This window comes from Aethalodelphis obliquidens, unplaced genomic scaffold (genome assembly GCF_003676395.1).
Source record: "Aethalodelphis obliquidens isolate GAN/ISIS:26980383/991018 unplaced genomic scaffold, ASM367639v1 scaffold1, whole genome shotgun sequence".
Taxonomy (NCBI): Eukaryota; Metazoa; Chordata; class Mammalia; order Artiodactyla; family Delphinidae; genus Aethalodelphis; species Aethalodelphis obliquidens.
The window spans coordinates 93,632,089-93,657,881 of NW_020837945.1; the positions used below are offsets into that span (position 1 = coordinate 93,632,089).

General features: G+C 40.0%; 1 protein-coding gene across 1 annotated transcript in view; it reads left to right on the top strand.

The window, feature by feature from the left end:
* NCEH1 (neutral cholesterol ester hydrolase 1) overlaps window positions 1-22,473 on the top strand; it is a 62,470-nt gene extending 39,997 nt beyond the window's left edge. Inside the window, exons 2-5 of the mRNA XM_027111711.1 lie at window positions 3,089-3,317; window positions 5,298-5,367; window positions 18,475-18,646; window positions 20,104-22,473. Coding sequence (XP_026967512.1) covers window positions 3,089-3,317; window positions 5,298-5,367; window positions 18,475-18,646; window positions 20,104-20,721 — 1,089 coding nt within the window. The 3' untranslated portion in view covers window positions 20,722-22,473. The remainder of the gene's footprint in view (window positions 1-3,088; window positions 3,318-5,297; window positions 5,368-18,474; window positions 18,647-20,103) is intronic.
* The last annotated feature ends 3,320 nt before the right edge of the window (window positions 22,474-25,793 follow it).

Consider the following 25,793-nt stretch of genomic DNA (forward strand, 5'->3'; position numbering starts at 1 on the left):
AGATATCAATCCGTTCATTCCTCATTTCATCTCTAATAATTTCTCCTCCCCTCTTCCACCACCTAGCTCGGAGAATCACTTCCTATTCTAGGAGACTTCTTACTCATCATGTAATCTCCTAAATCAATGTCTTTTTTAATTCTCCAAAGGATATAGGCTTTTGAAAATCAAAAGCAGGAGGACATTTCTGTTTCTTTGCTATTTGTTCTCATATCCCTTCCCTGAAATAACAACTGCATAAAGGCTTGGCTACTGATTTTACCTGTTGGACAGTAGGGATGGGAGGGGAGTAGTAAGAGGAGCTAACGGAAATGGATATTAGGGAAAAAAGTTAGATACCATTCACAGTTTTATCATGCCACATGACAGCACATACATATATGAATGTCATCCTATCCTGGATAGGACTCAGAGCAGCTTCCTGGGCCCACACTGTTCTCAACCAGCATCTCTAGGGTAATTCTATATGTCCTGCAGCCCTCTCATAGTTCCAGGAATCCAGCTTCTATACTGGTTACTTAGTCTCTAAACTTCTCTTCTCTCTTCTTCACAAGGAGGAAAATAACAGAATTGTAGCCAGAATTCAACAACCTCTCCTCATACTGTAGGCACTCAGGCAGTGATAACTATTATTATTGATAATAGTAACGATAAATTGGTTAATGACAGATTACTGCTTGTTTCTCTTCATTTTCAAATTTTGAAACAAAGTCATTATTGTCTGCAGGATAATGATTTTTCATTCTCTAATTTATCAATACAATTCCAAACCTTAGCACAATTTTATATTAATACCTTTCTGGATTCTTCTTTTCCCACCCATCCAGCCTTTCTTACACCCATCTGCTTATTTTTTTCTCCTTCATAAACAAACTGTCCCTTCTCCAATCAGCACTTCTGCTCCCACACCACCCTGTCAATGTTGTGAACAATGCAGATAGTTGTTCAGAAATTCTATTAATGCAAGTGCTCATAAGCTAATACAGCAGAGGTGCTTCTGGAAAGGTATGGGCAGATTGAGGCAAGTCTGCATGCACTCAGAGCATGCAGTACACATAAAGGAAACCCGGGGTGGATTCTATGAAAATGAATACTCTTCTCTAATCTGCCTTGTAAAGACAACTCACTTGTTTTACAGCTTTCCTTTAGTTGAAGAAACTCATATGATTTGTCTTATACATTCAATGAAGTCTTCATTTAACTAAAAACAAAAAATGTAGTTCAAAAAGTAACAGAGCCACGCCTGCCATGTCTTTGTTCATAGTTTATCATTTGATGCCTATCAAGCTACTTGACCTGTGAGAAATGGAATGGATCTTGCGTGTTCTCTGTTAATTGACAAGGGTTTATTGTGTGAACTCTAGAAATCTTAGTGAATACATTCTCGGCCATGCCCTGGCAGATCTCCATATTCCCCAAGTTAGACTGACGTGTTACCACAAAACTTAAGTGATGATTGCTTTTTCCCGATTTGCCAAAGACCTTAAACCCTTAAACTTGTGGTTAGGGTGCGCGCACACACTCACATTTGTTTGTTTCGTATCGAGAACGTTAACAGTTGTTTTAACTTTTTCAATAAATTGGTCAATTGTACATATAGAAATTGAATTATTTTCTTAATATTCATTTGCTTTCCTGTTGCTTATATTTCCAGCAAATGAATATTAATAGAATTATTGGAAAAGCTGTTCATGGTTAGATAAATTGCCTCTTGTTCTTGTTTTTCATGAACACTTGCTAATGGTTTTATAATGCAGTCTTTCCAACTCTTCACAGCAGGGCATATGTATACAATTTTATATGGGACACTGGGGTAAACAACTCAGGAACTTGGCTGCCCAGGGGCTGAGGGGATCAGTGTCGCAGCACATCTGTATCCTCTTCAAGGCCTACCAGTGTGCCCCATGTACATGCTGGGAAGCTGTATTATGGTGTATTGCAGACTGCATACAGTTCTCATTTCTATTAGGAACATTGTTTTCTTGATCTTATGAGGGCATTAAATATTTCACTAATCATCAGCATTCTGTTTCATATTCTACAGAAGGGCACTGTTACTCTCCAGCTGCTCCCCTTCAAGGTTTGAGAGCCACTAGGCGATACAGTATCTGAGTTCACGCGCCTGTGCCGGGAAGGTTTCTAACCACTCTGTGACACTTCTGGGCCTCTCTACCTTAACTAGTCACGGGCTTCCAGATGGCTTCTAATTCTCTGACTTTGAAACATGGCCGGCCAGTAGGTCTTGCAGGGAGGTCAGTTTTATAAGTGTACTCAATAGGAAGAGCTTGTATAAGAAGTAGAAAGAGGGAATACACTCCACAGGGTCTTTGCTGGGTGGATGGCCTGGGTCTCCTCTCCAACCAGATAACTTCCTGTGAACACTTAATGCAGAGCTCAATGCCCTCAGGGCTCAGAAGGGAAGAGACAACAGGCTGCATGTTTTTTGTACATTTCTGGAAAGCTCCTGGTTGTGTCTGAGCTGGTCTGCCAGGACTGCAGTTGACTCTGCTCCTTCCCTCTCACACACTCATTCCTTTCTCTTACTCTCAAAACAACCAGACACACTTCAATATATAAGCTTAAAAACACTTTAAAAATACTTATAGTAAATATAAAACTCTCCTCTCTTCTATTTGTATTCAAATAAAGTATTCTTCCTCCGTTCCTAGTATGTTATTGGAACTGTGATGTGCTGATTTAGGGTGGGCAGGGGTCGGAGGAAGGGACTGAATCCTGGAATTCACAGTTCCTAGGTTTGAGTCGCAGAACTGCCATTTATCCAGCGAAATGGGCAAGTTCAGCTAATTTCTAAACCTTCTTGATAAAATGAGACTGATGACAGATTTCCCTCTCAGAGACCATCTGAAGATCAAAGGAGATTTACTCTGATATTTTCAGATGAAAATACTCTCGAAGTTCTGAAAACGAAAGGTAAATATGATTTGTTATTGTATTAAAAGTAGCCAGTGAGTCCTCAAGGGCAGCGGCAATTGCTTGTAAGAATTCGCATACTGAAGGGTTGGCGAGTGTGGCTCAGGTGATAACTTAGCTGACACACACTCTCCCTCATTCCCCCCTCATCCTGCAGAGTAACCTGATACACTACTTGGGCCTCAGCCATCATCTGCTCGTGCTGAACTTCATCATCATTTCTTTTGGCAAGAAAAGTGCATGGTCGTCTGCTCAGGTGAAAGTAACAGACACTGACTTTGACGGTGTGGAAGTCAGAGTGTTTGAAGGCTCTGCAAAGCCAGAAGAGCCGCTGAAACGCAGCGTTGTTTACATTCACGGAGGAGGCTGGGCCTTGGCAAGTGCAAGTATGTCCTGGTCACATTCAGGTTGTTTGGGGTTGTAGCTGGCCCACAGAGATGTGTGATTGAAATGACTTTCTTACTGGGTAAGGAGAAGGGAGCCATTGGACTTGGTTCCCCTGGCAGTCCCAGTTATCCCTATTGTCTCAGCAAAATTATTCATAGTGCCCCCCCTTCCCATTCTTGAAAGGGTCCTGGTTTGGATGATTGATTATATAGCTACCCTATATGATTATATAGCTACCCTACATCAAGGGTTTTGCCTGTTTGTTTGTTGATTCAGGCAGACTGTTTTGAAAATATTTCCTGTAACCTAAATCCTAGACTAACGTATTGTGAAGTACTGAAGTTGCTTTCTGCACCAAAACAAGGTAAAGTTTCCCTGGGCCAGAATATGAGGCCATTATCTGTAGCTCTATGCCAACTTGTGTTTTGAAGACACCTTTCTATGAAATAGAACAAGTATTTCTGAATACACGTTAACTCATCAACATTTCATCTGCTTGTGAACACAAAGATGAAAATATAAAACATACACCACAGTTAAAAGGAAACGACCTTGCAAAGTTCAAGAACATTCTCTTTGGTATTGGAAAACTTTCATGAACAGATCACACATTAAAAATGTCAGGCAAAAAAAAAAAAAAAAAAAGTCAGGCAGCCAAGGGGAGCAGCCTAGTGAAAAGCATACTAAGGAGGAAATAAGGGCCTTATCTCTGCTTGTAGTTATTATGGCGCTACTTTCTCATCTTCAGCCCAGAGCTTTTGGCATCCCCTAAGTTTAAAGGCGATGGCAACTTGTTCTAGTTTGTCATTTTTTTTTTTTAATGCAGCAAAGGCCAAAAAGTATAACTTTTTCTAGTAATCTCATTTCATTTAACTCCATATTCATCATTTATTCTTTTATTCATTGATTTGTTCACATTTCCATAAGATGATTACTGAATATGTAGGTTTGCCCAGGACTGAGTAGTTTCCCAGGGTGTAGGACTTTCAGTACAAAAACTCAAAGAGTTGTATGCAAACCTGGACCTCTGGTCACCCTAATGTGTGCTTGGTGATGGGGATACAAAACTGAGTAAGACAGAGTCTCTGCCCTAGAAAAGGTTGCATCTGTAGCACTGGACACTTGCCAGGTGAGATAGTATCAATACGTCAGAGGCCAGGAAGTATAAGTGCCAGGAATGGTATGGATTATGAGTCAGCCTGGCCTTTTCCACATAATTTTGGCTGATCACTTCGGCCAGAGGAAGAGCTGGAGGTAGGTGTGCAGGTGTTTATGTAGTTATTGAACTTCTGGTTCTTAGACTGCCTTGGAAAACCTATAAATAAGGTAGTATCTGTCTTTCTGTTGAGGCAATCCAGCTCTTAATATATTATAAAAACATTAATATATTAAAAGAACAGCCTAAGGGATTAAATTTTTACATATTAAAATTGCTTCTGTCACTGCAAACCTGTGGATTCTCTTTCTAAGAAATGCTAAGATTTCCTAAAATTCTATTTGTTCTGTGTTGGTTTAAACGGAATACCATATTCTTCAGATTGGTGACTTTTCTGAATCACAGCAAATGATGGTGTTAAAAGAGAAAAATTTTTTGGTTCTAAGGAGGAAACTGCTTATTTTCTGTGATTTCTGGAAAGGCATACATTTGAAGAACTACAAAATCAGAATGAATCTGATGCACTTCATATCGTCCATTATGAAATAAATTTTTAGTCAGTTAAAAACACATTCAAAGGTAATCTAATATGGATTTCCTGTTATTTTATAGTAATTGCATTTTATGAGAAACCAGATTAATTTTTTACATTTGTACATGTAGCTCTGTTAATGAGGTATATGTTCATATTTACTTTTTATTGTTTTTATTATTAATAACTTAAGTCCAAGTCCAGAAACAATCCACAGTTAGCAGAATTTAAGAACGGACAGTATTAAATAAACTGCTTTATAGTGAGTGTTTGCTCCTTTGTCTCTTTCAGAAATCAGGTATTATGATGAACTGTGTAAAGCAATGGCTGAGGAATTGAATGCTGTCATTGTCTCCATTGAGTAAGTAATTAATAATAGTCATAGAAAAACATTTAAGAAGGAATCCTCGATAACCATCTAGTTATTTTATTTTACAAGTGCTAGAGTGTAAAATGAAAGTCCAGAGAGGTGAAGTCATTTTCCCAAAGTCACAGAAAATGATTTCTGTTGTAACTTAGAATTTCTTGAACTAGCTTTATAATGCCTCAAACTATCATTTTATTTTAGTTTTGGAACCTTCTGGAAACGGAATTAGCTGAAATTAAGAGAAATATATAATCAGTTATTTATAGTATATAGTTTGATTACTGCCTTTTTTTTTTTACTTTAGTATAGCTCTGTATTATTAGACTACTGAAGTGTAAGAAAGCCATGCAATGCCTTTCAAGAGGAATTAAAGTATAGCTAACTAACTTTACTAAGTTATAGTTGAATCATTAACCTTGTGAACTGCAAGGTCAGACAGTGCTCATGGAATTTCAGGAGAAAAACCCTAAAGGGAAAGATTATTTTGTTATGCTGTTATGTGGAAATAAACTATGATAAAAGCATAAGAGAGAAGGGATTTTTTCCATCAGGTTTTTTCTTAGACAGCCAAGTAAAAGCATATTCTAAAAATTACCACTATAAATTTCAACTGATGTTGAAGTTAAAAAAATTCCTGTATAGTGTGACTGTTTTCTGTGTTAATTCTCTCACTTTACCTTCACAAGTGCTGAGAAAGCAAAGGAAGTATGGACATACCAGATAATTCCTACTATTCCATCAGATCCACTCATTTAAAATTAAGTGGAAATACTGTTAAGTCCCCTAAGTTCCGAGAGCACATTCCTAAGTCCAATTTGTTCGTAAGTCCAACAAACACAATCGTTATCACTTGGTGCTTCTTAGCAGTGTACCAGCTACTTCACCGCTGCTTTTACACTTGCTTCCGGACACCCTGGGCTTGAAATAAAGATACTGTACTACTGTACTCCAGACAGTACTATACATGATTACTGCCTTTTTAAATCTAAAAACCAGTCAGCATTTTAAGAGAATCTCTCCTACACCAAGAGTTGGAGAAGTTATCCTCCTGGAGTTAGGTTCTGTAATTCAGACCTTGTAAATAATAGTGTGTTCAACCAATCTTAGTTAATGTAGGTATTATTATCACTATTAGTATTAATATTAATATCAGTGTTTTGAGTTGTTTCTACCAGTTCTATATTAGCTATTTTTGTGGGACACTAAGAAGAAAGTGAATAATAATTATAATGATTGCGGTGATGGTAATACAAAAATCACGGCACCAATTCCATGGCAGGCATTGTGCAGGTGCTATGTATATATTGTTTCTCCTCCTTCAGATCTTTGTTCAAGTATCATCCTTTCAGCAAGGCCTTCCTTGACACCCCTAAAATTGCAGTCCACTTTTCTTCTGCTTTATTTTTCTCCAAAATTATCATCAACATCTGACAGACCATATATATAACTTCTTATGTATTTATTGTATTGAATATAAATAGACAATGTAAGTTTTATGAAGGCAGATTTTAGGGATTTTTGTCTGTTTTGTTCATTGCTGATCATTTGTGTCTGGAAACGTCCCTGGCAGATAGTGGAAATTTATGATATTGTGATTTGTAAGAAATATATATTTGGTCATTCAGATGACCAAAGTGTATTTTTCACATGTACTTGATCTTTGTCCAAAGTTCCTGGCTCACAGCTCCCCAAATCCTTCAAATTTCCTAAGTGTTCAGAGAGTTAAAGGAGTCTTTTGTGGGACTTTCCTGGTAGTCCAGTGCTTAAGACTTCACCCTTCCACTGCAGGGGGCAAGGGTTCAATCCCTGGTCAGGGAACTATCCTGCCCCTGCCCCCCTTGCATGGCCAAAAAAAAAAGGTGTCTTTTGTTATGTGAATGAGGTGACTTTTGGAAGCACCTAAGGATGGGGGCTGGTTGCCAGGAGAACCAACCATGTGATTAGAGGGTTGGGACTTTCCCACCCTGCTGGCCTCTGGGGAGGAGAGATGGGCTGGAGGTTTTATCAATCACCATTGGCCAATGATTTAATCAATCATAACTAGGTAATGAAGCCTCCATAAAAACCCAAAGGACAGAGTTCAGAAAGCTTCCAGTTGGTGAACACATGAAGATTTGGGGAGAGTAGTGCACCTCCAGAAGGCATGGAAGCTCTGCACCCCTTCCCACCTACCCTGACTTTCGTATCTCTTCCATCTGGCTGTTCCTGAGTTGTATTCTTTTTATAATAAATCAGTAATCTAGTAAGTAAAATATTTCTCTGAGTTCTTTGAGCCACTCTAGCAAATTAATTGAACCAGAGGAGGAGGTTTTGGGAACCTCTGATTTATAGCCAGGTGGTCAGAAGTACAGTAACAACCATTGGCATCCTGAGTTGGAGGGGATTGTTGGAACCTCCAATCTATAGCTTGGGGAAAAGCATAGGTGACAACCTGGGTTTGTGTCTGGTGTCTGAGGTTGGGGGTGATCCTACAGTTTTGCAGGACTGAACCCTTAATCTGTGGAATCTGCTGCTATCTCCAGGTAGATATTGTCAGAATTGAGTTGAACTATAGGACACCCAGCTGGTGTCCAGAGCATTGCTTGTTGGAGGTGTGGGGCACCTCCCCCATCACACACACATGTTGAAAATTAGTCACAGAACACCAAAAGAGCATTTAATACGTATTTATGGAATGAATGCATAAAGAGTCTTGCTTAACTTTCGTATAAGTCATCTGAAGTAAGTATTTTGATATTTTCCTCATAGATGAGGAAATTGAGGTCCAAAAAGTTAAGTAACCTGCAAGAGGTCACATAGCTACTTAGTCACATATGTGGAGTGGGGAATTGAGCCAGGTGGAATCACTCCCCAGGCTCCTATGCTTCTTTGGCCCAGTATCAAACTAATATATATATATATATATATATATATATATATATATATATATTTTTTTTTTTTTTTTGCGGTACTCGGGCCTCTCACTGTTGTGGCCTCTCCTGTTGCGGAGCACAGGCTCCAGACTTGCAGGCTCAGCGGCCATGGCTCACGGGCCCAGCCGCTCCGCGGCATGTGGGATCCTCCCGGACCGGGGCACGAACCCGTGTCCCTGCATCGGCAGGCAGACTCTCAACCACTGCGCCACCAGGGAAGCCCTCAAACTAATATTGAAGGAAGCTGATGATGCTGAGTGACAAGGTTATGGCAACATCAGCCACTTTCCATACCCTGAGCTTATGTAGCTCTCCCCTTCCCTCTGCCTCTCTCTGCCAGCTGCACTCCCATTCATAACTCATCTCCTTCTTGCCCCTACTCCAGATCGCAGACCTAAGAGAATCCTTGCTTCTCCAGTTCCTTGGAAGGGTTGGTCTCCTAAGTCATTTAGGCAGCTCTGACCCTGTGAATGGGAGCCTTAGAATCAGAGTGATGCTGTGGCTTCCTCCTCTGCAAATGTGGCACTGGACAACTCTGGACAGCTCCCCGGCCTCCCTGGAGCCTCAGCTGGGCCTCCCAGATCACTCATGGGCCCTTGATGCAGTTTTATAATGCAGGAACCTTCAAGTAAACGATTGTATCACCTGGCCTGGGTAGCTGGCCAGAGGAAGGCAGGGCTGTTTAAGCAGCTGAACTCCATTATGGAGCAAGGCCCTGCAGCTTGGTGCTGGTGAGCTGGTCTCAGGGCCTCTTCAGTGGTTTCCTGTGTAGCTCCAGCTCCTCAAAGGCCTGAGAAAAGGAGAGAAGGTGGACTTGTTTTACTTGGTACCATAAGGATTCTCCACACAAGCCTTATCCTCCAGGGCTAATGTAAGCAACTGGCAACATGACTAAGCTCTTCCTACATGCCCTTCTCCACCTGTTAGCATCTGTCTCCAGTGAAACAGGTGTTCTTTTAAGTCTGTGCTTATCATAAAACAAAGAAGGATCGATAGGGTGCTTTTTTTTTAATAAATTTATCTATTTTATTTATTTATTTTTGGCTGCATTGGGTCTTTGTTGTGGCACGCGGGCTTTTCATTGTGGTGGCTTCTCTTGTTGTAGAGCACGGGCTCTAGGCACACGGGCTTCAGTAGTTGTGGCTCATGGGCTCTAGAGCGTAGGCTCAGTAGTTGTGGCGCATGGGCTTAGTTGCTCTGCGGCATGTGGGATCTTCCCGGACCAGGGCTTGAACCTGTGTCCCCTGCATTGGCAGGCAGATTCTTAACCACTGCTCCACTGGATAGGGTGTTTTTAAGAAGATTTTTTTTTAAAAAAGAACTAAAATATAGAGGGGCCGTGCTTTCATCTTCACTTTCCACTGCGCCAAATCTGTCAATGTAGCATCCGGTTTATCAGCAGATAAGCAGCACAGCAGTGGGCAATTACTATTACTCAAGGCTGTGTAATCTCAGGCAAGTCACTTAACCTCACGTGCAAAATGGGGTTAGGAATCTTTCCTGTGTATGTCAACGTGAGCTACTGGGAACAAGAATCATGTCCTCTTTTCTTTGGGCCCACCGCACCCAGTATATGGCTTAAACATGTATGCTAATAAGTAGATACACTTTGAGTTAGGTTAATGATTTCAGAGAGTTGTTATGAGAATCAGTTTGGACATTTGAGATAAAAGGGCTTCTGATATTCTAAATCACTAGACAAGACTGAAGGGTTATTGCTCTAGCCCATAGGACAGAAAGGTCATAGGACAGAAAGGTCCAACTTAACTAATTTATTTATCAACATGTTTGGAACTCACAGCACTTTTCTTTGCAGAAATAATGAGCTAAGGTGATTAGGATCCATCCAGGCGAGCCAGCCCACAAGGAGCCACATAACCTATGCTCTAGTTGAGGTATAGCCAGCATCATATGACCGTGATGTTTCTCTTGGAAAGTATGTTCAGAGGTCTAACTTGGGACCTCTTCTCACTGCTCACCTCTTTCTTTTATTCCATAAACACCTATTGAATTCCTGTTATGTGCCAGCTACTGTGTTAAATTCTGGTGGCATAACAGTGTGAGTAAGAGAGGCATAATTTCTGTCCTCATGGAGTTTACAATCTAGATGAGAAATCAAACCTTGAACAAGTAATATTAAATGTGATAAGTGATGTGAAGTAGTAATGGAGGCATCAAGTAGGTAAGATCTTACCTAGTTTGAAGGGTTTGAATCGAGCTCCTAGGGATGAGCAGAACCTAGTTAGACAGAATGAATTGGTCATGGAAGTCCAAAGTGGTGTAATGAGAGGGCTTGGGAGGATGGGAGGAGGCAGAGAGCATTAAGGGAATGAAATATGAGAGAAGACAGATGAGGGGACCTATGCTTCTGGCAATGACTAAGGAAAATAAGAAATAAGGGTGGATAATCCTGAGAGCCTTCACAAGGATGGTGGACTCTTGGTTCTCTTGGAATTCCTTCTCCTAGCAGGGAGGTTGTCTGGAGACAGCTTCTCCTTATCCTTGAGGCCAACAGGAGTGGGTAGTGGTGTCATGGCTTTACTTCATGTAGGGAGTGGCCTTGTGGAAGGTTAGATATAATCTGAGGAAGCTGGTAGGCAAGGGTTGGGGGCAGCCCTGGTGATGGAATCACTTCACATGAAGCAACACCAGGAGCTGGAACTTCTGAGTTTACATCACTGCTATTGGCTCAAGATTCTGGGAACAGATCCAACAACTGAGGTAGACAAAGATCTCAAGGTATGAAAATAGGCCATGACTTCTATTTAGTAGCTTCTACAACACTATGCTATTTTTACACATAATTGCACAGTATTTATGAAATAAATGGAAGAGTTCATCTTATCATACCCAAGATACATGGATGTATCCCATTTACATAATCTGGGAAGGAAGTTTATATTCATAAGTTTATTTTCATAAACTTCATTGCAGTTTAACTATAATATGGTACCTTTTAACCTGTAGTTTATATAATAAAACACAATACTAGAACCATAAGACATCAGGAAAAAGGAAGGTTTAATTTCTTTCTTCTTTTTTTTAAAATTAATTAATTTATTTTTATTTTTTTGGCTGTGCCGGGTCTTAGTTGCAGCATGCCAGGTCTTCGTTGAGGCATGCAGGATCTTTTGTTGCGGCGTGAGGGCTCTTCGTTGTGGCGCGCAGGTTTTCTCTTCTCTAGTTGTGGCATGTGGGCTCCAGAACGTGTGGGCTCTGTAGTTTGCCGCCCGTGGCCTCTCTAGTTGAGGCGTGTGGGCAAAGTAGTTGTGGCGTGCAGGCTTAGTTGCCCCGCAGCATGTGGGATCTTAGTTCCCCAACCAGGGATCGAACCCATGTCCCCTGCATTGGAAGGCTGATTCTTTACCACTGGACCACCAGAGAAGTCCCTAATTTCTTTTTTTTTAAATTTATTTATTTTATTTATTTATTTTTGGCTGTGTTGGGTCTTCGTTGCTGCGCGTGGGCTTTCTCTAGTTGAGGCGAGCGGGGACTACTCTTTGTTGCGGTGCTCGGGCTTCTTATTGCGGTGGCTTCTCTTGTTTTGGAGCACGGGCTCTAGGTGCGCAGGCTTCAGTAGTTGTGTCACATGGGCTCAGTAGTTGTGGCTCGCGGGCTCTAGAGCGCAGGCTCAGTAGCTATGGCGCACAGGCTTAGTTGCTCCATGGCATGTGGGATCTTCCTGAAGCAGGGCTTGAACCCATGTCCCCTGCATTGGCAGGCGAATTCTTAACCACTGCGCCAGCAGGGAAGCCCCCTAATTTCTTTTTTTTAAAGATAAAATGCTAATGTACAGCATGGGGAGTATAGTCAGTAATATTGTATTAACTATGTATGGTGACAAATGGTAACGACTTATTGTGGCAATCATGTCATAATGTAACATAGTGCCATAGATCATGGCACTATGTTGTGCCCCTGAAACTAATATAATATTGTATGGCAATTATACTTCAATTACAAAAAGATAAAATGTGAGATAATAACAAAGTAGGCATGTCAGATATTATTAAATTGTACAAGGCATTTACATTGCTGTTTTTGGTTGTCAAAAACGGTTTCAAGTTGTGTTTTGCTTTTAACTAAGTCTGTACAACACTAAAACTCTATTTTGTGTCAGTGGAGACCTATTCCCATCCACCAAATATCAGGCGGCACTATGCACAGAGAACTTAAAACTTGACAGAGCTGTAAAGAAGAACGTTGCTCACATAGACAGAATAGAAGCTGGACCACATATCTTAGTCTGCTGCTTAAGCAATGGGACTTTTATGACTCTGTCCTGCTCATCCATAAAATTAGATGAGTACAAGCTGACAAAATCACAGAGCTTCTAGAGGCACAATACAACACACATCTCGATAAATAGTTGTTCAAACAAGATACTCTGGAAGACACGAGCCACGGTGACCTAGCTGTGACTCTCCCTCTGCTCCTTTTCCTTCTCTTCTTCCCAGACCAGCACGCAGAAATCCTCATGCCTCACCCCAACCTGGGCAGCCCTGGGAGATGGGCAGACTGAATTCCTCAGGGTTCCCCTCCAAGAAAGGGAAAATTTGTCCAAAACTTTCCTCTTACTCAGTCCAGGCTACCTTATTAGCAAACCCAAAGGCCAGTGTTACAAATAATTTATTAATGCTACAGAAAGATAATATTGAGGCTTCTTTTAAGAAGTAGGTTTTTTCAGTTCCTTCACTATCGTTAACTAATGAATCTCCTTTTTAGACATATTAAGCTAATATCTTCTTGGCTCTGTTTTCTACTAACATTAAAAAAAAATCTACTGGTTTCTCTCTTGTGGTTTAGGTCTTTTAGAATTTGGGGGGAGGGGGGCTTGGAGCTGTACAGAAAGCCTGTGCTGCACACTGCAGCGAGGTTGGGAAGCCTAGTTCTGCCCACACCTGAGCCCAGAGCTCTGTTCAGCTTCTGAAATCACACAGAGAAAGGAGGTCCGACGGACATGGACCCAAGCCTGCTTGGGATTCTGTAGCCACTGAGGGAATGTTTGGCTCTCTATTTATTCCCCCTTGAGCTTAAAGGCGAGGTTTATATCTGAATTGGGGGTGGGGGAGGCCTGGGGAGTTCCCTGCCGTGTCCATAGAGACGTCTCAGGAAGTCTTAACTCGTAAACAGCGTCAGAGCGTCATATCATTTACACGGATCACAATTCTAGGTTCAATCAGTCCTAGGATTTTGGTGACACATCCTGACATCTGTCAGTTCTTCTGAATGTACTTATTATCCATTCAGCCAAGCCTTTGTTAAGCTGGGCTCTGCCTTGCTGAATGACTGGTAGTCAAAGCTATTTCGAGAGCCAATTTAGAGAGTAGAAACAGAAAGGAAGACCTTTCCTCAATCTTTATGCCTAAACCTCATTGCACAAATGGAAAGAGAAACAATTATCCATTCACAGTCTTTCCACTTTTATGTAATTTTATTATATATTCTTTTAATAGAAAGGAAGCTTCTACCTATTAGAGGAATAAATAGATTCTTCCCCTGGAGTTGTCCCTCTCAAATAACACAATGTGACTGTAATTGTTGATTTGTTTCAGATAACCCCTACTAATATGGGTTCTTTAAGACTGAGGAGAATGTTAACCTTTTTATGTTCTCAAGATGAATCTACTGAGCTCTTCTTGGGAGACAGTGAAAAAGGAAAAGAAAAACGAAAGAAGGCCAAAATGGAATGTGATTTTATCTCACTCCTGAATCAAATAGGAGTATAATTTCATTCCGGAATATCACATGTACCTTTCACCTAACTGGCACTACGTGAAGAGAACTCAGTGTCCTTGCCCGCTGCAGAAGACTGTCTCAGTGTTTCCAGGCTAGGTTATTTTGAGGGAGAATGCACTTTACAGCACTCTTAGAACACTAGTATTATTCAGGGCTTCCACATCCATAGTCTTGGAAGCAGCTCACATTTTCCTTCAACTCTGGGCTGTGTATCTGCCTTTGACTTAAGGAAGAATTTGTCAGTCTTTCTGAGCATTGCTCCATCTCCCTGGTCACTAACAAAGTAGATAATAAAGTAATAGGTTGTAGAAATGGTGCTGCTTATTTCAGGTGGGTATACATCGAACTCTAGTACATAGCTGTGTGACTTTCCGTCTACTCCTAGAGGAAGTTGACATGTCTGTTATGACCTATTGTAAGAGAGACTTTGAGGGCTTCAAGAAAGGAGAGTTACTTTTGGCTGGGCTCTTAGAAGATTTCATGGAGGAAGTGGCATTTGAGATGAGACTTAAAGAATGGCAACATTTGATGAGGAATTGCTGGGGGAAGGGCATAGGGGATGGAGAGAAGGACCAATGCATTGGGAACAGGAACAGGGAGTTGTGTTCAGAGGAGAGTGACAGTATGGTTGGATTCAGTAATATTTCTAAACCCTGGCTGCACATTAGAATTACTTGGGGGAATTTTTCTTCAAATATAGTTATGCTGGGCCCCACCTCAGATCAAATAAATTGGAATGTTTTGTAGAGGAGCTCAAACCTCAGTGTTTTATTATAAAGTTCCCAAGATTATCCTATGGTGCATTTAGAGTTGAGAAACTCTCAGCTATGCAGAGCATACAGGCAGGCAGTCCTTGGAGATGTGCCCAAAGAGTAGGTGGGTTAGGAACAATTTCTTTTTTTAAATGTTTTTTAAAGGCATATAGCTTATTACTTTTCCCACCATAAGAGTATGTAATAAAATATGACATATTTTATATGTAAAAAGTATAAAATAAATCTCTAAAATTTTGTTTGGGACAAATAAAAATATCTTATTAAAGATGTACCATGTGCCAGGTACTCTGCCAGGTGGTTTGTTTTGAGAATATTGCAAAAACATTGAAATCATGAGAGAAGTTATGGGATGTCAGAAATCTACAGTTTTGAGAACTTACTGCTTTGGTGAGGTAATGAAAACACACACACATACATTTAAAGGCTGTGGGTTTGGAAGAATGAGAATATTTTAAAAGGGGGCGGCATGTGGATTTTGAAGTCAGTTGTGAATTCAGATCACAGCTTTGCCACTTACTAGCTGTTGTAGACTAGTTATGCATCCCCCTTGAGCCTCATGTTTTCATCCTTAAACCCACAGGTTTGCTCTGAGATTTGAGTACCTGGTGAATACCTGGTGAGGTACCTCACCTAGCAGGAAAAAGATAATTTTTATAGAGTGTACATATTTATTAAATTGAGTAAACCTCATTCCTGAATTTACACCAAATTTTGTTCTTCTAGTGGGAGGCACCTGCACTAATAGGTAGGTAGAAGCTGACACTGCAGAGTCATGTATCCTGCACTGAGCTGGGCAAATTGAGACTGTATGTGCCACAAATTCATCAGGTGCTTTCACTCAAGATCTACAATTTAAAAAAAAAAGGCAGAATCCTCTTTCAGTACTTCGCAGGGACACAGCCTTGAACAAAAGCATCAGATAAATGTATTTGTGCATGCTTTCTTTGACTACACCACTCATGAATCACCTCCTGACTCTCAGTTTTCTGTGTCTATAATGATATTACAGAACCTTCGTGATACTTCTCAGGTCAATTTCAAGCTCCTTTGAAGGCTCATCTTAAAAATATCTAGGGCTTCCCTGGTGGCGCAGTGGTTGAGAGTCCGCCTGCGGATGCAGGGGACATGGGTTCGTGCCCGGTCTGGGAAGATCCCACATGCCACGGAGCGGCTGGGCCCGTGAACCATGGCCGCTGAGCCTGCGCGTCCGGAGCCTGTGCTCCGCAACGGGAGAAGCCACAACAGTGAGAGGCCCACGTACCGTAAAAAAAAAAAAAAAAAAAAAAAATCTAGTTTCACTACATCCTTCAGTCCATGAAAATAGTATCCCTTCTTAATGTATAAAACTAGAGAATGTTTCCAGAATGAACAAAGATAAGGGGAGGAGGGCTTAGGAGATAGATCTTCAAGGGCACCAGAAGGACTAGGATATTTACTGTTATCTGAGCCAGTTATTAATCAACTCATAAGATTTGAAGTAGTAGCATATTTTTTAGATTACCAGTTCCTCTTTTTTTTTTTTTTTTTTTGCAGTACACGGGCCTCTCACTGTTGTGGCCTCTCCCGTTGCGGAGTTCCTCTTGATTCAAAGTCATTAAGACCTTTTGTGAAACAACATCTGAAAATTTGATTCACATATGTGTTCTAGCAAAATATGTTCTGACCTCTTGGGCCACTAGGAAGATAGTCTATCATGCTATCTGGAATCTTCCTGAGACAAAATAGCCTTTATTTTCACACCTTGAGTCATAAAGTGCATTTGTTCTTATTTCATTGAAAGAATTAAGAATTCAGCTTGGTAATATTGAAAGTAACAAATTGAGACCTCATCCCAGAACTGAGGGTAAATAGAATCATATGAGATGACTCCACCTATTGGACAAAATGGTGTACTCCTACTCCTTTTACCCATTATTAATGAATGAAATAAAGTAGCAGCAGCTTCACTAAGACATTGTGAAAGTCAGCTGGAGAAAAAATATTTCAGATGATTACTTGATCATCACAGATGGAAAAAAAAAAAGAAATTAGAAAACTTATTTTATCTGTTATAGGGCAACCACTAAGGGAATTTCTTATTGCATTTTGTGTTTTAAAAATGTAGTCATTCCTGAAAGAGCAGATCTACATTCACTACTTATCAAAGTATTTCACAAATATTTGTCGATTTGATTGTATCTGCACAGAATGTCAGGGTTTTTTTTCGGCTGCGCTGTGCCGCTTTTGGGATCTTAGTTCCCTAACCAGAGATCAAACCCGTGCCGCCTGCAGTGGAAGCACGGCGTCCTAACCACCGGACCACCAGGGAATTCCCAGAATGTGAAGATATTTAATTAACTATTTGGAATTTAGATGGGGGAAATGAATGACCTTATATAGAGTAGTATAGAAAAAAACTAGTTTCTGAGAATAAATATGCTCATTACAAATTGGAAATCAAAAGACTTGAGTACTAGCTGACTATTATTAGGTTTTAATTAATTAGTTCCTGTCCTACCTTGTTTTGATTTGTGTTTGGCTTATTTTACAAATCAAGTAGTTTTTCTATGCCTCAGTTTCTTCACTTGCAAAATGAAGGTATGTTAATACTCAGAAAAGTTTTACTAGATGCATGATTATGTGCTCAGCACATTGATAGATATACACTGGAAACCATAGTCCCTGATATCGGAGAACACACTCTTAAGAGGAAATACGGAAAGAAATCATGTTACTATGAGGCAATATGAACAATATACCCCAGCACATAGAAGTATCAAGGAATGGTAGCCAGCTGAGCCCCAGAAGCAAGTGGAGTTGTAGTCAAGGAGAGCTTCCTGGAGAAGGCAAACCCTCAAGGAAAGCTTAAAGGATGAGTGAGAAGTAAGGAGTGTGGAGGATGAGAGGGCACCTCAAGCCGAGACTACCAATGGATTTGTAAGGTGATATTATATATAGGTGGGGCGTTTGACAAAACTGGGGCTCTTGGGGCTCTTAAGGGAATCTGAATCCTACTAAGTGTACAGAGCAGGATCCCAGAGGGACTCTAATCTTGCAAAGTGGGGCAGTAGGAGAAGCCCCAGAAGTGTCCCAGCAGGCCTGCCATGGGCCATCTGGAAACTTGGTTTCCCTTTTGCTGGTTGACAGCTGACGTTTTAGTTCCAGCCTTCCAGAGAGCAGATACATTGCTTGGGTTTAATGTCGGGCTGGCATGACCTCTTCGATGGAGTACAGTTTTACTATATTTATCAAGTAAATTATGAAGAATACCATATGCACTCATTAAACTGGAGACCAATGAAGTGGTTAGTGCTGCCTAGTCACCTTCTAACCCAGAGGTGGTGTGAACGGAACACTGACTTCCAGAAATAAAATTCCAGAATCTTTTGTGGGTCTATCTATATTTTAATAATCAACATCTGCCTTTTACTTCAAAGTTTTGTTTTTGCCTTGGTGGTGGTTGTAGGTTTTTGTTTTTGTTTATTTTGTTTGGTGGCCCACAGTAAAAATTACTATGACAAAATCATGACTTTTTAAAAGTATTTGAATTGCAAGAAAATGGTTTATTTTTATATTTATTATAATTCCTTACCTGTTTGTTTCTGGCTTCAAAAGAACCAGTTTCCCCTTAAACTTTAAATGGCCTCTGAAGACTTGGTGAAGTCCTTAAATGAATACAACTTTTGTCTTCACAGATACAGGCTAGTTCCAAAGGTTTATTTTCCTGAGCAAATTCATGATGTTATACGTGCCACAAAGTACTTCCTGCAGCCAGAAGTCTTACACAAGTATTCAGTTGACCCAGGCAGAATCGGCGTTTCTGGTGACAGTGCTGGTGGGAATTTGGCGGCTGCCCTGGGCCAACAGGTAACAGAGAGCCCTGAGGTGCTGGTGGCAGGAGAGCATGTGATAATGTTCAACAGATCGTCCACTAGGCATGGCAAAGGCCTAGCTGGGTGGGCTGGTCACTTGGGGGCCAAGTAATTCAGATGACTGTACTTGGCAAGCTCTCAGAGATCTTTTGAAGTAGGAAGAGGGGTCATTGAAAGAACTGTAATCTCTGAGTCCTTGGAAGGGCCCTGATTACAATTAAGGTGAGGAATGTGAGAGGAGGGCTAACATTTTAGAGGGCTCCCTTGCTCCTCAGGGATATGCATGGAAATTAAGTATCTTCTGCTCCTTTTCTATGTTGGACTTACAAAACAAGATAATTTTGCTTAAATTCCAATTGCTAAGGTTGTTTCCTTAAACTTTGAGCCAAATTAAAAAATTTAAAAGTGTTTCCCAAAGGCTTTTTTTTTAATATAAAAGAAAGAGTTAAATGGTTCATCCACTTTAAATGTTACAATACAAGTTAGTCTGAGCTTTAGCTGGTTAAATTCTTTGAAAACTGTCTAGCTCTAGTAGCATCTCCAATTTTGGACAGCTGTGTAGACTCAAAGATAAGTACATTTTCTTCCTTTTCTGAGTTAAATAATTTAAGAATAGCATCTCTGTCTTCTTACCTCCAAATTTCTTTTGGCATTCTGAGATAGCATCTGCCTTTTCATTTGTGTCATGTCCTGATTTCTTCTCTTTTGCTATAAATAAAGAACTTTGTCCTCCACTTGGCATTGGTGGGTTTGCTATCCACACATCCAAAGCGGTAAGAAGAAAGTCCTGGTACAGTGGGGAGAGCCTCATGGGCTTTAAAACTGGCCACAACCAGGATGGAATCCTGGCCCCGCTGTGAGAGCTGTGGGGCTTTGGCAAGTCCTCTCACCTCTCTGAGCCTCAGGAAAATGAGGCTCATGCCATTTGATTGCAGGGCTGTTGCCAGGATTTAGTGATATGAGGTATATACAGTTCTTGGCACACATTAATAATACTATTAACTGATCATTTCCTCCTGCTTTTACAGAGCAGTTGCATCTTCCCTCGGGATGGGTTCTAAAGTGCGGTGTGAAACAAAATTGTATGGCTAACGTTACCTTGAAGATTGTTTAGCTGCTCGTGAAACACAGTGACCTAGTTAGCTGCCTTTTAGATGGGGGTTAAAGGACCTAAGAGATCATGTACCTTTGAAGTGTTCACTCAGAACTATGAGTTTCAAACATCACACCTTTCTCAGTAAATACCCAGCAGCTTGAAGGGTGCTGGTAGTGGTGGCGATGGGGAAGTATTTATTTTTTAAACTACATTCCTTAATACCATGCCTGGTAGAAATGTAACACTTATACCCCTTTGATTGAGTCAAGGTAAAGCACTGGGCTACTTTAAAAGGTATGGTTTCTGTAAAAGAAGCCATTCAAAATGAAATAATGTGTTCGCTTTTTCTTCTCCAGTTTAATCAAGATGCCAACCTAAAAAACAAGCTCAAAGTGCAAGCTTTAATTTATCCAGTTCTTCAAGCTTTAGATTTTAACACACCCTCTTATCAGCAAAATGTGAACACCCCCATCCTGCCCCGTTATGTCATGGTGAAGTACTGGGTGGACTACTTCCACGGCAACTATGACTTTGTCCAGGCAATGATAGTTAACAATCACACTTCACTTGATGTGGAAGAGGCTGCCGCCCTCAGGGCCCATCTAAACTGGACATCCCTCTTGCCCGCATCCATCACAAAGAACTACAAGCCTGTCATGCAGACCACCGGCAACACCAGGATCGTCCAGGAGATCCCTCAGCTGCTGGATGCCCGCTCAGCCCCACTCATCGCAGACCAGAAGGTCCTGCGGCACCTCCCAAAGACCTATATTCTAACCTGTGAGCACGACGTCCTAAGAGACGATGGAATCATGTATGCAAAGCGTTTGGAGAGTGCAGGTGTGGAGGTGACCCTTGATCACTTTGAGGATGGCTTCCACGGATGCATGATTTTCACCAGCTGGCCTACCAACTTCTCAGTGGGAATTCGGACTAGGAATAGTTACATCAAGTGGTTGGATCAAAACCTGTAAAGGCGTGAAATTTCTAAAAGGCTTGAGCCCCTCTTGATCTCCTGCACCTGCTCTGGAAAGACATTCACTCTTTAGGTGACTAATTTCCCCTCGTTACTTGAGTTATGGAATCTCTATTCCCTGCAGACTTTATGTTAATTTAATTTTAAAAAATGCTTTTGAGTAACATAAGTGCAAAAACATCTGAATCTGGTTCTCTAAGTGAGCCAGTCTCTCTGTTCTTGTTTTAACCAAATTTCTACTAACACCCACAGCTGCAGAAAGCAGGGCTAGGAGCTGGAAATAGCTTTGGGTCTTGCCTCCGTCAAGAAGTTCTTTGTGAAGAAATTCTACCAGCTGCGGATGACCTTTAATGAGTAAAAAGAAAATGTGGGCTCTTCAACTTGCTAGAGTTTACTTTGAATTAAGAACAGTGTTAAATGTGTTCACTTCAAGGTCAGTGCTGGCTACCAAGTGCCCTCTGTTCTTTATGGATGGATGGCTTTGTTTCCTGTGGGAATTTTGGCAGAGCTGTTCTAGCAAGGACAAGTTTCTCAAATGACTTTCCTCCTTTAGAGTGTTAATTTTATGTGATAGCTGTCTCTAAGTCCAGTTGGATTATGATAATACTTGAAAGTTACTTTCTACCACTATTATTAGAAAATATGAGGTTGCATGCACTGGATTCCTGTACATCATTAAGTTTTTTGGTTATGCTATCTCCCTGGTGGAGATCTTTTGGGAGCAGATTAATTTAGATTTAGAATAAATTTTCCTTTACAGAACAAGTAAAAACAGACAAATGAACCAACCTATTGTTTTCATAATGAATACTTCTCACATAAATTACCAAGAGTGGTGTGTATATATTTGGCATAGTCAGAAAAGAAGATACATTTAATATTAAAATTATGAAAAATACCTTTAGAGGGTCTAGTTTATTCTTGAAAACTCAACTTTTTCACTTACATGGCTTTAAAATGGGACTATTTTGGTATATATAATGTACTGTATTGTTTATTTTTTTAAGTTATTTAATGTTAATATATATAGCTAGACAAGATTTTTCAGAATAAAGTCAGTAATGAATATTAAAAATAATGATTTTTTTTAAAAACTACCTTAGGGTTTAAAAAAACAACTTTAGAATTATATCCACATGTAATTTTATGGAAAGAGGTAAAATACCTATTAATATTACTATATATAAGGCCTAAATATTTTGATGTTTATATGCATATACAAATCACAATAATTAGAAACTATGACTACACCTAGTAAAGTCATCTAAGTTTATAGTTCAATAGCTTAGACAAGACACACATTGGTCATTTCTGCTCTCTGTGGTCGGAGGAAATACTTCCTACTCTTCTGGGTGACACCCTTCATTATCGCCTTCCAAGTAGGTCTAAAGTTACAATAGACCAGGCTTAATTTCATGTGAAGCCTTCACTGCCTGTGGGACATCTTTGGCATACAAGGAAACTCCAATTCTGATTTGACTTGTGTACCTTCGCCCTCCTTCCTGCCACTCTTCGTACTGCTGCAATCTGTGCTACTTTCAGGGACTGCAGAGAGCAACTACACAGCCAAGTCATGATACAGTAAATTTATCAGTGGAAAGAAAGTAGAGCCTTTTCACTCATTTGAAAGATGGGTATTTCCTACTTATGAGGATGAAATAACAAATGAATATATATGTGAAAGTGACTTGCACTATATCCCACCTCAGACCTTTCTTGAAGGTCTTCCTTGAAATTTTCCTTGGTGTAATAATTGGGAATCATGATACACAAAAACCACTAGATACAAGAGAGGCTAAACCAACCAAAAATCTGAGTGCTAAGAATTCCTTTGGGAAGCGTACAGAGTTTATATTGAAGATATTTTGGCCTGGAATCCGTTTATTTTGTTTTAATTTTTGTTCTTATAAAAAATCTTTATGCTCTGCAGATTGATTTTTTTTAAGTGTTATGGCTTTGTTTTGTTTTCCTATTTTAAGAAAAAATGGATAGTCTTTTTACAATATCGTTGTTGTTTGTGAAATGTGACCATAAATATATGAAGAAAAAATCTTGAAGTGCTACAAAATCTAGTGAAGTGTAAATTAGTTACTGTTTTATCATTGATTTGTGAGGAAGTTAAGACTGTTGCATATCTTGGTGGATATAATATTTTATGCATGACCTTTTAACCTTTGACTTTTTGCTTATTTCTCACTGCAAAGGGCAAGGCAGATTTTATGAAGGATTTTGGTAGCCAGTCTATTTTGTAAGATGAAAATCCACTGTGGAGGTAGGAAAGTATAAATCTGTTTTGATTCATGTTTGTAAATAAAATGTCTCCATCTGGAAATGTGCCTCTTTCACTTCCCCTCATCTCATTTTCTGGTTCCCCCCTCTCTTTCTCTTGGTATCCTACATCCCTAGCCACAATTCAGCCCAAATCTTCTGCCCCCTGGAGTCCTCCAGCTGCCTTTCAATTACTGAGAGGTGACTCAGTGGCCTCTCTGATGACATCCATTTCATGTCTGGATACAGTATGTGCTGCTCGTACTGGAAACCTGCCTTGGACTGGCTAGAATATTCATAAAAGTTAGGCAGTTAGGCAGGCCATGAGACAATTTGGGGACTTTCCATACACATATTAGGAAGGGTTGATCTCAGTGCAAATGAATTTGGATTTGAACTAGTTCAGGCAAAGAAGTACTGATACCACTGAAGGCAAGTTTTCACATTGACTCTGTCATTACAAGCAAAGCTAATAATTTCACGCTTGAGTTCATTATACTTAGTTCACTTCAATATCATAGGAATTTGCAAAACTTTTTTTTCCAAAGTAAATTGTTTGTGTTGGTTCTAAATGGTCACATATGTGTGGGTAAATTAGATTTTCCTATTCAATTAGAGTTATTTTCATCTTCTCCAGCAAAACCTCTGGTGCGTGGCTATATTTTGCTGAAGGGATCCACTAATGGTTCCAACAATTCTCCTTTAGGGCATTTAAAATGTACTCTATGTGTTTTAATATTGTTTTTTCTTGTGATTTTCATTCTTTTTTAATCCCCCATTTTTTTTAAAAAAACTAACATCTCATATCTTCCAGTGGATCCCCTATTTAAACATCTAGAAGATACTGATATTAGCATCATATTCGCCAAATTTGAGATTGAAAATGTAAATATGATTTCCAGTAGGCATACATGTATTGTTCAGCCCTGTCACTCAGCATTTTGTGTCATTAGAGAGAGAGGCTGGTGACATTTTGTGTCTTGTTAGAAATGTCCCTACCAGATTTTCTCACCACTGGTATTTCAGATTGAGAGCTCCATCTTCTCACATAGGCTGCCTACCCAGACTAGCTATTTGTTACTGTTTTTCTGTCGTAAGTGTAGAGTGGAGTTTTCCAGCTGCTACTTGACATGTGGTGTTGTAGCAGGTGGGCTGTAGAGGCAGATATGAGAATCCAGATGGCTCCTGTTAAGCCAGACATTAAGGAGTTGCAAACACGTAAAACAATGCCACACTTCTCACTCGTTTGTGTTTGGAAAATTTAGTGATTTTTTTCCACCATAGAATATAGCTTAAGGTAACATGTAATTAAGTACATGAATAACTGTGTTTACAGTTTCTCAGTTTTAATTCCTAATACAGTAAACATCAATAAAGTTCATATGAACAGAAGCTATTTGGGGTCCTCAATAATTTTTCAGAATGTAAGGTCCTGAGACCAAAACAGTCAAGAAGTGCTGTTGTACATCATCTATGGCAAGCCCTGTATTCTGTGCTAGGCTATATAGCCAGCCAACGCTGACCTTATCATCATGGGAGACACATGCCATATTTCTCTTACCTAATACTCTTCCCTCTACCCCGATGGCCTTTCTTTGCCCTTCCTTGTCTTCCTTTGCCAGCCTGCTCCAGGAAGCCCTTCCTAACTCCTCCCTCAGGATATTTTGGTGTCCCTCCTCTGGTCCCACATTGCACTCAACACATGGCACGTAATTGGCTATTAGTGGGTCTGACTCCCTCACAAGACGGTGGGATCCTTGATGTGGGGTCATGTCAGCATCACTTTTGTGACCCCAGTGCCTAACACAGTGCTTCTCACAGAATAATCACTCAATAAATCTTTGCTGAACAAATGTTCTTATGTTGTTGCAATTAAAGCATAGTGTCCTTTTCAATGGCATGTAAAACTATGCCTGGTGCTATTGTATATATTTGCTTATTTATATTCTTAAGACACAAATCTCTGTTTGTTTTGATTGTTTTCCCCCAGCAGATGTTTTCTTTCTACTCATGCATTAAAGACATTTGGTCAACAAATGAAATCCCGGAGCCCACAGAGTATTTTTAAAATTCAAGGCAACTGCCAGCAGAGGGCACTCTTGAAAGTAGAAGGCGTTAGACATCCTCCACGCTGCTGCTTATGTTTCACCTGGAATTTAAAAAGATTTCCCAACAGCTTATAAAAGGTAAATAAAAAGACATGCTATATTTAATCACAGAATAAATTAAACTGAGTATTTTTTTAAAAATAGACTTTAAAATCCTCATAAGTACCTAGAGAAAAAAAGACTGCATTTTCAAAACAAAGAAAAACAAACCTAAAAAGCACTCACATTGATTCTTTGTTAAAGCATGACTCACCTCTCTGCCCACCAAAGTGCTTTGTCTTTTTTTTTACATGTTTTTATTCAAGGTAGGTATTTGCCATCCATTTGGAAAAAGGCTGACAGAAAAATGGTGTTCTACATTTTTGAAGGACCATTTAGTACAGTGGGAAATATAGGACCTTCATCTTTTGTTGTGCGCACTGGCCAAACCCAGCACCCAGCACCAGATGAATCCTTAGTTGGGAAGAAACTACCTTTGAAAACAATAAGTAAGGTAGAGCTAGATGGCCTTCAAAAGCTAAAGCACATTTCCAATTCAAACAACATTCAGCAGTGACATTTTCAGTATTGCTATACATTTTTTTTTAATATTTAAAATTTATTTATTTCTTTATACAGCAGGTTCTTATTAGTTATCCATTTTATACGTATTAGTGTATATATGTCAATCCCAATCTAGTATTGCCATACTTTT